Source organism: Stigmatopora nigra, chromosome 22 (assembly GCF_051989575.1).
Source record: "Stigmatopora nigra isolate UIUO_SnigA chromosome 22, RoL_Snig_1.1, whole genome shotgun sequence".
Taxonomy (NCBI): domain Eukaryota; kingdom Metazoa; phylum Chordata; class Actinopteri; order Syngnathiformes; family Syngnathidae; genus Stigmatopora; species Stigmatopora nigra.
The window spans coordinates 1,139,338-1,154,179 of NC_135529.1; the positions used below are offsets into that span (position 1 = coordinate 1,139,338).

Genomic DNA, 14,842 nt, shown 5'->3' on the forward strand with positions numbered 1-14,842 from the left:
AATTTTGCTTTTTCATATCAAACAATACTGTTTAGTGTTTATATTTCATACATGGGCATGAAAAAGTATCTCCATTTTAAGTTCTTTATCATTCTTTGCCCACTGAAATATATACTATCAAGTCAATTTAAGAAAACTGTTTTTTTGTTAGTTTTTCATGCTTATTTACCAAGGAGGCAAAACTATTGTTTGGGTCATAACATCAATTAGCATATCCAAATTTTAACAGTCCATTTCATACATTTCCTTAATATAAGTAAGGGGTACATATAGGTGCTGGTTCAATCCCTGTATTAGTAGTGACAACCAATATAATCTTTGAGTGTTCAAATACAATGGATGTAACAATGGCTGCATTTCTTAGCCAGTCAACAGACTTCTAAAACCAAGAAAATGGTAGCAAAATTAGTATTTTGTTGATTCTTGGTGCTGTGTTGATAAATTTCTTGGATCACCACACATGCAATACACACATTCATATTTTTTGGCATTTTGTGCTTTGAGGAAGAGGAGTGTCTTTCCCCTGCTGTTTGTGCGCAACCATTGGATGAGAGGTTGCCATGGAAACCTGGGTCACATGCGTGGGTTTCCTGTATAGCCATCATCATCATCATCATCATCAGAAGACGACGACGATGCTCCTGCTACTGATAAATCTCGTAGCCAAGAGGCATTTTCATGAGCAAAAAGCGCACATTTGACACGATATCCAAGGACTTTTCATCTAATCCATTCTAGTTTACCCCCACCCTTGTCTTTATTCTCCTCATTTTCGCACGCGCGCACGCCCCAGGAATGAGTATAGAAATCCCCGCGGGCCTGACGGAGCTGTTGCAGAGCTTTACCGTGGAAGTGCTGAGGACCCAACCTGGGGATCTTCTCGACTTCGCCCTGCAGTACTTCACCCGCCTCAAGGACCGAGAACGGAGCCGTAGTCGCCGGGCGCCACTCGGCCGAGACGGGGATGAAGATGACGGGGAGCCGCCGCCACCGTCGCTCTCGAAGCACGGACAGGCAAGGACTCCTAGCGGAGTAGGAGGAGGAGGAGGAGGAGGAAAGGCAGTGAATTTTCTCGACGAGGCCATGCAGATCGACTCTGAGAACGGAGGAGAAGAAGATGACGATGAAGACGATGATGATTTTCAAGGTATATATACCTGCTTTTAGATGGATGTTACCGTAATGCATGGAATGCTGTACCACCAGGATGCTCCCAAATGATTCAGCCATTAACATGACTTCTGCTCAAACACCTCTTTTTTAGTAGGCCTTGCGTGATGTGGGCCTGCAGGCTCCATGCATGCATGGATGATGTTGGACAATGATGCAGAACACATACACAAATGCTCAGATTTTTTTGCTAAAGGCTCGTGTATATGTTAGTGGAATTTGTATTTGGCTTGAGATTTTGGTTGCTTTGTCAGTTTAGTGTAGAATGGCATGATGTGGAGGATGTAGCATAGCAATCTTAGCTCATTGGACCATGCAACCTATTTGCTCTGCAAAAAAGGACACGTACAGAAATGACAATGTATGGAATAGATCTTTACTCATAATGTTTAATAGCCTATTTTTTAACTTAGTTTGTGTCAAAATTTGTGCTGTATTGTCTGGCTAACCTTTTTTTTAGGGGGTATTTTTATTTGAGTGCCTTTTTTAATTCGTGGAATCTGACTTTCTTGCTTTATAGCTAGAATGTAATTTAAAAAAATGTTTTAAATGTGGCTTAATTTTTGAAGGAGGCCCTTTTAGTTTTTTGTTTTGTGTTTATTTCCACCACTTTACTATTTATTTTTACATAGTTTATTTGATTTTATGTCAGTTCTCCCTAAGTATACTTGGCCTCAAATCATTCACAATGACTATTTTGCTCTAATTTGATCACGTAAAGCTCATAGTTTAATTTATATATATTTCTTTATACAAATGAAGCTGCAGGAGAGCATCCTAATATGTATTAGAGACAGGTGTGAGTTATATATTAGTACATTTGCACAAACCACAGTCATAAATATACTGTTCAGATAATATCTCATTGAAACAGCTCAAATTTGCCTTATAAAGGCTTTTGTGCATGATGTTGTGTGTCATTGAAATGCAATTGAAAGAGGTCCACATATTTGAAAGCACGTTGTCCTCATTGAGGTTTCTCTGCGCTGCTGAATATTCCAAATGAGGCCAAGCTTAAAAAAGCTCACTGTGGACGTCATTACAGTGCAAGGAAAGCCCCAGATTGACTTAAATATGCATTGTGTTTGATTTTTTGCAGCGCCCATCATAAACAGATTCATCAGAAGAGCATCAGGTGAGTTACAATGGCAAGTCTCTCCACCTTAGGTTTTTATTCAATCATGACATTTTCAAATCCCAATATTTTGATTTGTCTTCAGCTCAAACCTTTCCAAGTCCTTCTTGCAAAGAAATATGAATACTATTGTGGTTCCTCAAGAAGGAAGCTTAATTTGCTTCATAACCACATTGCATTATCCCATAAAATGATATATTTATTTTTTTCATTCTTGGCATTACAGTCAAGCTACATAACATGATTGTTTTTGGGATGCAAAAGTAAAAACAACAACAAAAACTGATCTAAAATATCTCAGGTTTTGTGCTAACCAACTTCTTATCCACCTTGCAAAGCTGCAGGCTTTAAAACATAAAGTGATGATTTTGACCTAAATAAATCATTCATTTATTCATTTTCTGCACCACTTATCCTAACAAATGTTGTGAGGGGTGCTGGAGCCAATCCCAGCCAACTATGGGATACCTTAAATTGGAGTAAAGTAAATATATTTCTGTTTTGTTGTCCAGTTTGTGCTGAAGCCTTCAATCCCGATGAAGATGATGAAGATAAAGAGCAAAGGGTAAGTGCTTATTTATTCATCAATTTACTATTTAGTTTATTATATCAATCCCTGCCTTTATTTTCTTGTTTGTGCAATGGGACAAACTTAAATGACATCACCTTATCCAGTCAAATGAGAAAAAAAACATTTTTCCCCATCATCATTGTGATTTCATACTTTGATACATTGCTGTCTATTACCTATTTTAATTTATCTAATTATAGTGGGGGCTTTGTGATTATTTTTGTGGTATTAAGCATTTTATTGTGATCTTTTTTGTAAATTTTATTTTCATCCGATCAACATCCTAAATTGCTCAGTTTTAAAACTAGTATTACTTGCTTGTGTAGCTCTTTTAAATGTAATGGGGGATACATTTTATTATTTTATTTATTCATTAATTAAAATGTATTCTCACCACAGTTTAATTAATTACCACACAAATTCAATGCACAGGTTGCACATCCCAAAACAGACGAGCAGCGACAGAGACTACAGGAAGCGTGTCGAGACATTCTTCTTTTCAAGAATTTGGATTCTGTGAGTACATTTCAAGAAATTTTATTCAAAACACAGACATACAAGAGGGACAAATGACAAATCTGCATGGTAAAAAAAATTACGAAAGCCGACTATAGGATTTAAAGTAACGGCCATTTCAGAATCTATTCATTCATTCATTCATCTTCCATACTGGCCATCCCCGAAAGGGTTGCGGGGGTTGCTGGAGCCTAACCCAGCTGTCTTCGGGCTAAAGGGAGACTACACCCTAGATGGGTCGCCAGTCAGTTGTAGTACACAAAGAGAGACAAATGACCATCCACACCGCCAGAATGTATTAGAAAATGCTTACCATCAGTTAATGTAAAACCTTTTTTTATGTTTTTTTATCCCCATATAGGAAGAAATGTCTCAAGTGTTGGACGCCATGTTTGAGAAGTTTTGCATAGACGGGGAACATGTGATTGACCAGGATGACGATGGGGACAACTTCTATGTGATTGAAAGGTAATATCACACGACCCCAATCATGGCTACCCACAGGAATTTGATGTCTATTGCCATCAATGACCCTGAACCTGCAGCCAATCCTTCCATTTTTAATGAATAGAATCTCCATCACTGCCACTGGTACATTGTATAATCAAACATATTTGGTATTCTCTTTCCCTGGACACTTGTGTATGGCTTTGTCCTTGTCCCTTTTTAGGGGTACATTCAGCATTTCTGTCAAAGTGGACGGCGCCGACAAGCTGGTGGGTTGCTACGACAACCGTGGCAGCTTTGGAGAACTGGCACTAATGTACAACACGCCCAGAGCAGCTACCATCATCGCCACCTTGCCTGGAGCCCTCTGGTGCCTTGTGAGTTGCATTTTCTACTTTGATTTAGAAGTTGAATACATTCCCTGACTAAACCTGTGAAAAGGTTTGGTTGTATTATCACTGGTGTGTCTGAAATTCCCTCAAATTTGGGCTTGTCTGCTATAAAAAATAATTGAACAAGGATTTCTAAGTCAAAATAACACTTTATGGAAAATTGATACATTTTATTGCTCTGAATTTGACTTTAAAAGCATTGCAGTGTAGTCAGCATAGTGTTCAGGGAAATTAACAACTAAGTTAATTTATAGACTGAAAAAGATACTGCAAACACTTTTGACAACAACTAAAAATGTGTTTGTGTCAGGATCGTCTAACGTTTCGAAGGATCATTGTGAAGAACAACGCCAAAAAGAGGAAGCTGTACGAGGCATTCATTGAAACTCTCCCACTTCTCACATCACTGGAGGTCTTTTCTTTGTGTTTATTTTAGTATTAAGCCTACTGACATTGAGAAGTATGACTTTTTGAAAAAATAATTGTCTATCCGCAGCTTTCCGAGAGGATGAAGGTGGTGGATGTGATATCTACTAGAGTGTACTGTGACACGCAAAAGATTATTGGACAGGTGAGATATGTTGCTTTTATTTTTATCCAAAAATTAGTTCATCACCATGTTGGGGGTTTCTTTCAATTTGATAATATTAACTGGCAATTAGTTAAAATATCCAAATCATGGGGTACTAGAGCCTATCTAAGTGAACTTTGGGTGAACAGATCCCACTTGCCCATCTGTAGTACATTAAACATGTAATAAAAATTCTAAATATGATCATATTCTTTTGTTGATAGGGGGAATTGGCTGATTGTTTTTACATTGTGGAGTCTGGCCAAGTTAGGATCACAATAAAAAGGAGCAGGGTAAGTTTTGCTTTCTGAAGTAAAATTTGGAATCTTTTTAATATAATGTTGTATTTCTATAATATTGTGACTTCATATTAATGTAATACAGCTTGAATTTCATTAAAAAATGAATTTTCAACATATAAACAAAAAAAACACAATTTTATTGAGAATAACATTTATTTCTTGTCATAATAGTGACTAAAAATTATGATTTAGTATATATTATATATAATACTAGGCTACAGACATGCCAGTCATCCTTATGTTTAAACCTCCCCTGGACCTAACATTTTGAGGTTTGTTTTATTGTGTCATGCACTTTTGGTTTCCCAGACGAAAAACGGGCAGGACGAAGAGGAAGTGGAAATCGCCACGTGCTCCCGAGGCCAGTATTTCGGGGAGTTGGCGCTCGTCACAAACAAGCCAAGGGCTGCTTCCGCCTATGCTGTAGGGAGCGTCAAATGCCTGGGTAAATATCCAAGATACAGTCAACTAATAGGATGCCCTTATTATAACGTCAATTAAAATGCAAAATGCATAAACACTTCAATATTTGAAAGATAGTTTTCCCATTGAAATGAATGAAAATGGCATGACTAGTACTGTACTAAGTACAGTGAGTGTTGATTAGATGATGAAGGAAACTACTGCAACAAATCTACAAAAATATTCTAATGTTTCAAAGAGTAAAACGATTCAATGAAGTTGCACAGATGTGTGTTGTAATAGTCTACATTTGGTGCATTTTGTGTTCAAATACACTGCACTTACTGCACTGTGATCTTGATTATAAGTTTTTAGCCCACTATGGTGGTTCCCATTATTCGGTATTATGAAACTAGCAGAACAACTGAAAAATGTGGTTAGAATAAATAAATAACATGTATTTATTTGTTTTAGAAAAGCTGGTGTGAGTGGCAATAAACAGCCTCTTTTTTTAAAAGTATTGTTCACTATATACCAAACCGCTTCTTGTTTAAATTTGCTTCTACGGTGACAAAAATCAGGCAAAAAAAGAAAAACAGAAATTCATTTTATGGCCTATGATGTATTTATTTTTATACTTACTTATGAATGACATTTCTGTATCATTTCAATGTAGACATTTTTACTTAAGATCTGATTTGAGTAACAAAGCAAAATAAACCCAAAAGTCAAGTCATGATGTAGGGCTTTATATTTGTCATAACATATTTTCATCTTTCTGTCAGTGATGGATGTGAAAGCCTTTGAGCGTCTTCTGGGCCCATGCATGGACATCATGAAAAGGAACATTGCTAACTATGAGGAGCAACTTCTGATGCTGTTTGAGGGTCGCACGGAGATCGAGCAGCAGTGCGCGTGACCCTGCTCATCAGACTGATGGGTATTCTGCATCCCCCTTGTATCCTCTAAAAAAAGAAAAAGAAAATTAAGAAAACAACATTTCTTACAAGACGATCAAGGTGAGACTCTCGTGTTTGCAGTAAAGTAACGTATGCCAAAGCAGAGTTGCTCAAAGCTCCTTTTCTGTTCAATCGCCCTTTATGTGTAAACTTGACCTGTTTTTGTGTCCCATTTGTTTGAGCAGAGAAAGAAAGCGCTAGTTGGCAATTTTTGGGCTCAAACAGAATGTAGACTTGCTGGTATCTCGCCATTTTTCCTGGAGTATTTCCCTGTTAAATGTGCGTACCTCTTGGCCTACTACCTGAGATGGTGAAGCATTTTGCGGAATCAGGGGGCACAGAGCTCAGGTGGGGCTTCCAATAAAAAGGTTACCACATGAAAAAGAGAAATTGAAAAGTAATACACGTGATTATGATAGGTTGTTTTATGTAGGTATGTCTTTGAACTCTTATAAAGATGACAGAGACTTTAAGCAATTTCTCAATTAGTATAGAAATACAGCAAACATCTTATGCAGCTAGTAAGTCATTCCATTTCTGGTTACCACACAGCTCACATTAAAGGTTTTATGTTAAAAAGTTAAGCCACACACACATATATTCATAAAATACAAACAGGACAATTCTAAGTAAAGGGCAACATTTGTTTTAGTGCAAATGGAATTTACCATGCTCCATTTTTGTTACTATAATTGTCTTAATCCTATATTTTGTGTAGAGTATTTGTGTTTTTTTAATATACAGTCAACCATCATCTTATATTTACAGTATGTCCTGTTTTTCTTGACTGAAACCTTTACTGAGCATGAAGGTGATACAGTGATATCCATTTTGGTTACACTTTATTGCCAAAAAGTATGTTGATATTCACTAGCTGTGTATGATCTAAGGCAGTATTTCTACTAATTGCTTAAAGAAGCGTCCTTTATCTTTGAGTCTGATTAGCCTTATGTGACTCATTAACCCCATGATATAATCTTTTTATCACCATTCAAAAAAGAAACATGATTAAAGTATCATATAAAAGTTGGGCAGAGGGGGCTTTCTCACTCACCAAGTAATACACCCCCCCTTTCTCCTGCCTCTGCTTACAACCATTCTTTTGCTTAAGCAAACAAACAAAACCTTACAGATATTAGATAGTTTTTTTTAAGGACCTACCAACTCAGTGTTGTACAATTTAATAGTGAGTAAAGTTGCCCCACTATGGATATGATCACATATGGTAATAATGAATTTATTTGTTGTTTTTCAGTAAAATATAGGTAATACTCTTTTGTGTGTGCGTGTGTGTGTCAGTGAAGCATATTTGACAAGTATGCTTATGTCTACCTCGACCAACAACAAAAAAGTTTTTTAGGGATAGTTTTCAACAGGCAAGCCAATGAATCTAGATTGACTTAGTTAAGTCGTCAGGACATTGTTAGCTCAATATCAATTTAAGTAATTTGAAAAGAATCCTTTTCCCCCCCATTACTTTTTCAGATACCTGTTTTTTTTAAACATAAACCTGTGACACAAACCAATAATGATGACTGTATGTTTCACTTTTCATGTCAATAAAACCACTTTTGTAATTATTTGTGTATATTTGCCACCCAAGGACATTTGTTGACCAAATTTAATGAAAATTACTCTCAAAAAAATATTAAGAAATATTGATTCACAAAATTGTACTAAAATGAGCATAATTGTTACCCTTGTTGGACCATGAATACAAAATAAAACTAATAACATTCTAGAGACAACATCCTAATAAACCTTCCAAAAATTGTATGTGTATATATATATATATATATATATATATATATATATATATATATATATATATATATATATATATATATATATATATATATATATATATATATATATATATATATATATATATATATATATATATATATATATATATATATATATATATATATATATATATATATATATATATATATATATATATATATATATATATATATATATATATATATATATATATATATATATATATATATATATATATATATATATATATATATACACACACATATTTTTGTCAAATATTTTATTTTTTTCTGTATATTATATAGTATTATATAGTATTTTTTCTGTGTATATATATATACACATAGATATAGTTAAAGGCATTGTTCATGTTTTTGCCAATCAGCTGTTTGTGGGCAGTACCAGGCGTGGACTTTCATCCAATCAGACGACGGTCAACAAAGTACAGCCTGCCCTTAATGTTTTTCTGAACATGAACATCCAATAGAATCACTGTATTAAAGACATGGAACATGCAGTTATCCAATGGAATGCCTTCGTTTCAGAACCTCCCCAAGCCCTCCAGTGAATACCAGAGTTTCTTGATGGCGACAGGTCTGGTAAGTGAGTGTTTTGATACTTTTTTTCTCGCCCCTTGAAAAAATAAAGGTTAAAAGTGATTTTATTCGCAAGAAAAGCGTACAGTGTGTATTTTTATCACTATAGTCATAGATTAGCAAGGTTGTCAACCCGTTTTTGACCGTCGAACGGCAGGTTGACCGTCGATTTTCTTCTCTCCCCCTCTATCGCTCGTGTTGTTTTTGTCTCTGTCAGCGATCCAGATGTGGCCACTCCAGTCATTCAAATGTGTTGGATCGTCTTGAAATGTGGATACATGGTCATCGCGATGTCATTCATTAAAAACTGGGACTGAGAGAGGTTGCGTCATGCCTCAACTTGTTGACATTCTTTTGTTTACAGCGAAAATCCAGAAAAAATGAAAGACAACCCTACTTTTCTTCTGTACCATGATTTTGAAATGACCTTTTTGACAACAAAAATCAGTGATTATATTAATCAATACGTTATTAAAAGCGCGATAGGCGACTATTTAAACGGCACTTTGGCAGCTGTTTTTCGACAGGGCTGCGCAGTTGGGAATGAATGAGCTCTGTTACGCATGCGCGGAACCCTTACAAGTTTATAAACACGGCCTTCAATGCACACGGTCACGTGGCCATCCCTATCGCTTCACAGTGGCGACTAAGAGACAAAGAAATCCCCCCTCTGCATCACATTTATTGACGATCACACAATGACATCCAATTCAATCAAATGCTACGTTTGTGGTTCTATTGTTTAGATTATTACATTGCATTCCATGACATACTATTGCATCTAGACTAGAGCGTCCACCCATAGGCCATAACATTAGGTACGCTTACACAAAGGGCTCAATACAAGGGCCTCACAGAAAAGAAAAGGTCCATGAAGTCCTAATTTTAAATGTTCGATTATGAAAAGTTTTATGTTTTCGATAATGCATTACACTCAAGCCAAGACTCAAGTGATTTCTCTGATATATATAATATATTTTTTTTTTCCACCCAAAACCAGGTAATCTGATGATGCCGATGACAGGAGAATTTGAGTGAGCACCCCCAATGTCCACAACTTAAGAGGATTCAACACACCATTGAGAAAATGGACGAGATGTACGATCCGCTTAAGTGCAATGAAGACCTGGCACCCTCACCTGGATGCAACATGGACTATGGTAACGGATACTTAAAATCAGATTTGTGCGTGCGACAAGTCGTGAGAAAAAAAAAAAATATATATATATATATGGGTTTGGCCACCTCAAATGCAAAATATATACGTATGTTGTCCATACAGATGACATGCCAGAGCTGCAGGAAGTGGAAGAGGATCAGCGGTCCCCTGGCTTGTTCCAGGTGGGTGCCGGTGTGTCGCACCAGGAGGCAAGCAGCTCCGCCAACACCAACTGGCTCGCTGAGCTCGCAAACATTGCCACCAGTCCTCAGAGCCCGCTGCTCAAAGATTCCCCTTATAAGAGGTTTGCATTATGTTCCTTTTATTTATTTAGTTTTTAGTCAAAAACCAGAATTTTAGTTAACACGGTTTATATGAAGCTTATGACATTAATCCAGTCCGGAGGTAGGATCATAAGGTGAAATTGTCGTATGGCAACCAATAGAAATTAGTGTGTGAGTGACTAGCACAGTCATACACACACACACTGATGGAGATATAACATTGTCTCTCATGAAACTCATAAATCAAGCACCTTGTGTCAAAAGACCCCGCTGTAATTAAATTTACTCAAAAGGGTTTGGCTTTTTTTTGGCTCTCACCAGAATATACGTGTCCAGTTTACATAATTAGACCTACACGATGATGTTTGAAGTCATGAGTGGATAATCAGTTGGACTTCATGCCTTTGTTGTGGTCTTTTGTCCATTTGCAGATCCTCTCCAGTTCACATCTTTGGCAACAGCAACAGTTTACATTCCTACGCCCGTCCTCCTCTGGCCAGTAGTGCACCAAACCCCTCTAGAGGACACCTCCGGGAACGTAGGCGTGTCAGGGTAACAGATAATTCACACTTACCTAACTCCTCTTTAAAAAAAAAGCCAAAGGGATTCATTCACGCCTTTTATCATTGTTGCCTTGCTGCAGGCCTGCAGTGAGTCCGAGTCTGGAGTTTTTTCCATGTCGTCGTCTTTTTCTGATGATGAAGACATGGCATGGTCCCATTCATGGCCCTCCACAGCCTGGCACTGCTTTCTGAAAGGTTAGTGATTTGTCACTCACACCATACAGCACAATACAAAAAGACACATCTTTCTTAAATAGTGACAGTGCCAAGGTAGCAAGCATCACATGATCCTACGCAGCAAAATAATTTATTCACTTTAATTTTCGGATTCTGCTCATTATTTATCCATTTTCATCTGCCACATTAGTTTATCAATGGACTGTTTGTGCCATGTTCTATTTCTCATTAAACAGTTTAATCATTGTTTTATTGATGTATGTGTGATTTTTTTTTTCCTCAATCTCTGTCATTCTAGGAACTCGCCTCCGTTTTCATCGCGGCCCAAACGTGGAGTGGCAGGAGGCTGATGAACTCGGAGATTCTGATGACGATTCTGATGATGATAGCATAATGCCATCCTGCTCTTCCTCAATTAAGGTTGTATGTACTCATGGCCAAAACCTCTCTTTGTGTATTCCACTATATTTCTTTTCTGCAGGGCGACCACTAAGTGGCAGCAATCTACAGGCTAATTAAATGTATAAGGACAACCGTTTTCTATAGAAATTGTCATTTTATTATTGTTTTATCCATTTAGTATGCTGCCAACTGCCCATAATAATTTGTATGACTTTCAAGGTTCTATTCATCTTTTGTTATGTTGTTTTTGGTCACAGTCTTAGTTAGGTTTGTCATATTTTCATAGGGGTGTGGCTTTTCTTTTTGAATTTTATAATGACATTTTTCTAACCTGTTATCCTTTTCCCACAACCCCAGCGGTTTGGCTCTCAGGGGCTAAAGCTCGTAAGTCACGAGGAGACACTGTCTTACGGCCAAGCAGTTCTGAAGCTGACCTTTGACCCTGGCTCACCTGATAACGGTCTCTTAACTGCCGAATGCCGTTTGGACCACCCTTTTTTTGTACAAAGTAAAGGTATGGGAAATTAATGACTGATCTACCATTTGAGTTAAAGTATCAAATGTGTGTTTTAATTATAATATTTGTCTGTGTGTGCTGACAGGTTGGGCCTCCTTTTATCCCAGCCTTACTGTGGTGCATCATGGAATTCCTTGCTACGAAATGCAGCTGGGCGATACGTGTCTGCCACCAAACCACCCAGATGCCATTAAATGTGACGATTCGGTTGTTTTTGATACATTTAGAAGGTACGTATCACCTACACACCAGTATTATTACGATATGTTGTGTACATAGGTCTAATCTAATCCCAGGCAATATTTAAAAAAAAAACACAACAAAAGATAACCATACCATGATAATTGATGGTGACTGGAGAATCACTTGGTAAGTGCACTGGAAAGAAACTGCGTTTACCACAAACAATAGTTTTCATTAAAAGCCATATCAATTAATCAGCAAAAAGTCAAAACCCATAAATTGGTGAAATAATAATAATAAATGAATAATAAAAAAATTATGTACTGAAGTATCTTTTTCATCTATGTCAGTGTCAGTTGTAAAAGGTAATTAATTGTCTTTGTCATTTCAATGTACTACCTTATAGATGCCACGAGGTGTCACTAAAGCTGCGTATTGCAATGAATACAATGGCATTTTCAGTCACCATCATCACATTTTACAGTGGTATCACTTTATTTAAGTATGAATCGCTTTCATACACAGGGCCTGTTGAGTGATATAGCCGCCTGATGATTATAATAGTAAATAATAAAAGTTGAGTAGGATGTTTCAAATTTTACAAAAGTCCAAATTTGGCTCAACTATGACTCCCATTTGATAGCTACAGATGGCCAATGCAAAATTGTGTATTTGTGTCACAGTTATGACTTCACCCCGCTGGACTCGTCTGCCGTGTATGTGCTGAGCAGCATGGCTCGCCAGCGCCGGACCTCCCTATCCAGCTGTGGCGGTGCTAGTCCGGACCGCGACAAATTGTGGCACTCGGGCTCCCTGCAGTCGGCGGGCGGCAAGTCGAGCAGGAGCCAATCCTCTGGGGGTAATGGTGGTGCTACACCCACAAAATGCAAGCGGCCAATGAACGCCTTCATGCTGTTTGCCAAAAAGTACCGAGTGGAGTACACGCAGATGTATCCGGGAAAAGACAACAGGTACACACTTTTATTTCCACTGATTCTATGTAATGAATAACTCAAAGCCTTCAGTCATTAATTAAGTTTACTAGTGCATCTTAATTTTTAGTTTTTTTTTTTTAAAACATGATTTTAACATGGTACTATGTGTATTAATGAATTAAGTACAATTATTTGAAAGAAAAACGGCAAAACCTTTATTAACAGAGGATTTGTAATGGTGCAATACAACAACATTTTATTATTCCAAGCTGTGATTAGTAGTGGTTCACTAATGACGGTCAGTACATAAAAAATGCCATTTTCAACGCTGTGTGGATTTTATTCTATATATACATGTTTATAGCTGGGATTGCAGACACTAACTTATGTGAAAATCTTGGCCCTGATTTCTCTCTAGAGCCATTAGTGTCATCCTGGGTGACAAGTGGAAGAAGATGAAGAGCGAGGAACGGCGCTTGTATACCACGGAGGCCAAAGCTTTGGCCGAAGAGCAGAAGCGTCTTAATCCTGACTGCTGGAAGCGCAAAAGGACCAACTCGGTAAGCATGGCCAAACAAAGGCCACCTTGATTTTGGAGTGACCCGACAGAATTGTTCTCAGAGTTGGGAGTAAATAACTTTTTTATGTTATGACTAAAAATTGAAATCATGGAATCAATGTTCCCTCCAATTTTCCGTTGGTCTGGGCAGAAAGACAACCTCCCTGAGTGCACTGATTACCAGTGTGTGCGACATCAACATGGCTCGTTATGGGCACATCAGTATCACACCTGCCATAAGCAGGTGCATGTCAATGTTCCCTCTAATTTTTCATGTAAAACATTCTGTAAAACACAAAAAAACAAGAGTGGACAGAGCTACTGCCACACCTGCCGCGTACACGGCGCCATCATGGGGGTAAAAAAAAGTTGGGATTTTATTTACTGCACGGCATATGATTGCTGCTGCGCAGAGAAGACGAGAGTAGTGCGCAGCTTAGAGGGAACATTGCATGGAATGCATTGAACTCTCAAATAACAGTCCTACTGTTATGCACTATGCATGCAAGTGCATGCAAGAGTTTGACATTATGTCTTCTCACTTCAACAGGGTTCCCAACAGTCTTAAAAGGATCAATCCACGAAGACCTGCCGCTTGATGCCTTGTTTTCGTGATGATGCCGTCTTCACCGGCTTTTGTAACCAGAAGGAGAACAAGGATGAACTATAAAAAGCCAGCGTGCCGTGTAGTCACTAACTAAATGCATATATTTTCTTACTCTATCTCTCTCTCTCTCTCTAATGCAAAGGAGGTTGTATTCCTCTTTTGGCAGGAATAATCTCATTTTATTTCATACGCAAATTAGCCTGTGGTGCTACGTATGCTTGAGTATAGCAAAAGACAACACGTCTATTTATAATTGTCTACGAGAGGATCTATGGAGACATTTCTCATTCAACTGTTGATGATATTTTTCAGTATATTGCACAGAAATGGTAACCTTTTGATAATGTTTGATAAATTTCATCAAATCTCCCTGGAATCTGTAGCCGACTTTGTCTTAATAGACTTCCGCCATATGTTGATCCGTGATCAGTTTACACTTAAGTCACAGAGCACTTCAGGCATTTTCGCTGTCAGTGTTCATTCCTATTGCACTTTATATCTTGATATAAATATGTAACCATGAACTATACAGCCTTTTTATTCCAATGGAAATTTGTTTGTATTTTATGCCGCGGTTTGGTAACCAACCAGCCACTTTCTTGCTTTCAGG

At 37.6% G+C, this 14,842-nt stretch overlaps 2 protein-coding genes across 3 annotated transcripts; both read left to right on the forward strand.

The window, feature by feature from the left end:
• The first annotated feature begins 748 nt into the window (after positions 1 to 748).
• LOC144215343 (cAMP-dependent protein kinase type II-beta regulatory subunit-like) lies at positions 749 to 8,042 on the forward strand. The gene is made up of 11 exons (XM_077744205.1): positions 749 to 1,147; positions 2,270 to 2,305; positions 2,818 to 2,870; positions 3,309 to 3,392; positions 3,754 to 3,860; positions 4,063 to 4,216; positions 4,542 to 4,643; positions 4,728 to 4,802; positions 5,027 to 5,095; positions 5,414 to 5,549; positions 6,292 to 8,042. Exons 1-11 carry the CDS (start codon positions 796 to 798, stop codon positions 6,423 to 6,425), a joined length of 1,302 nt encoding a protein of 433 aa, XP_077600331.1. The 5' UTR covers positions 749 to 795; the 3' UTR covers positions 6,426 to 8,042.
• A 715-nt stretch (positions 8,043 to 8,757) lies between these two features.
• LOC144215989 (HMG box-containing protein 1-like) lies at positions 8,758 to 14,842 on the forward strand. 2 transcript variants are annotated; one of them, XM_077745257.1, is made up of 11 exons: positions 8,758 to 8,849; positions 9,847 to 10,006; positions 10,129 to 10,309; positions 10,721 to 10,841; positions 10,933 to 11,047; positions 11,328 to 11,452; positions 11,789 to 11,945; positions 12,034 to 12,178; positions 12,815 to 13,102; positions 13,485 to 13,626; positions 14,176 to 14,842. In XM_077745257.1, exons 2-11 carry the CDS (start codon positions 9,934 to 9,936, stop codon positions 14,191 to 14,193), a joined length of 1,365 nt encoding a protein of 454 aa, XP_077601383.1. In that variant the 5' UTR covers positions 8,758 to 8,849; positions 9,847 to 9,933; the 3' UTR covers positions 14,194 to 14,842. The 2 variants fall into 2 exon arrangements, with proteins under 2 accessions (XP_077601383.1, XP_077601384.1); XM_077745258.1 differs by having other exon boundaries at positions 11,328 to 11,449; positions 14,176 to 14,831.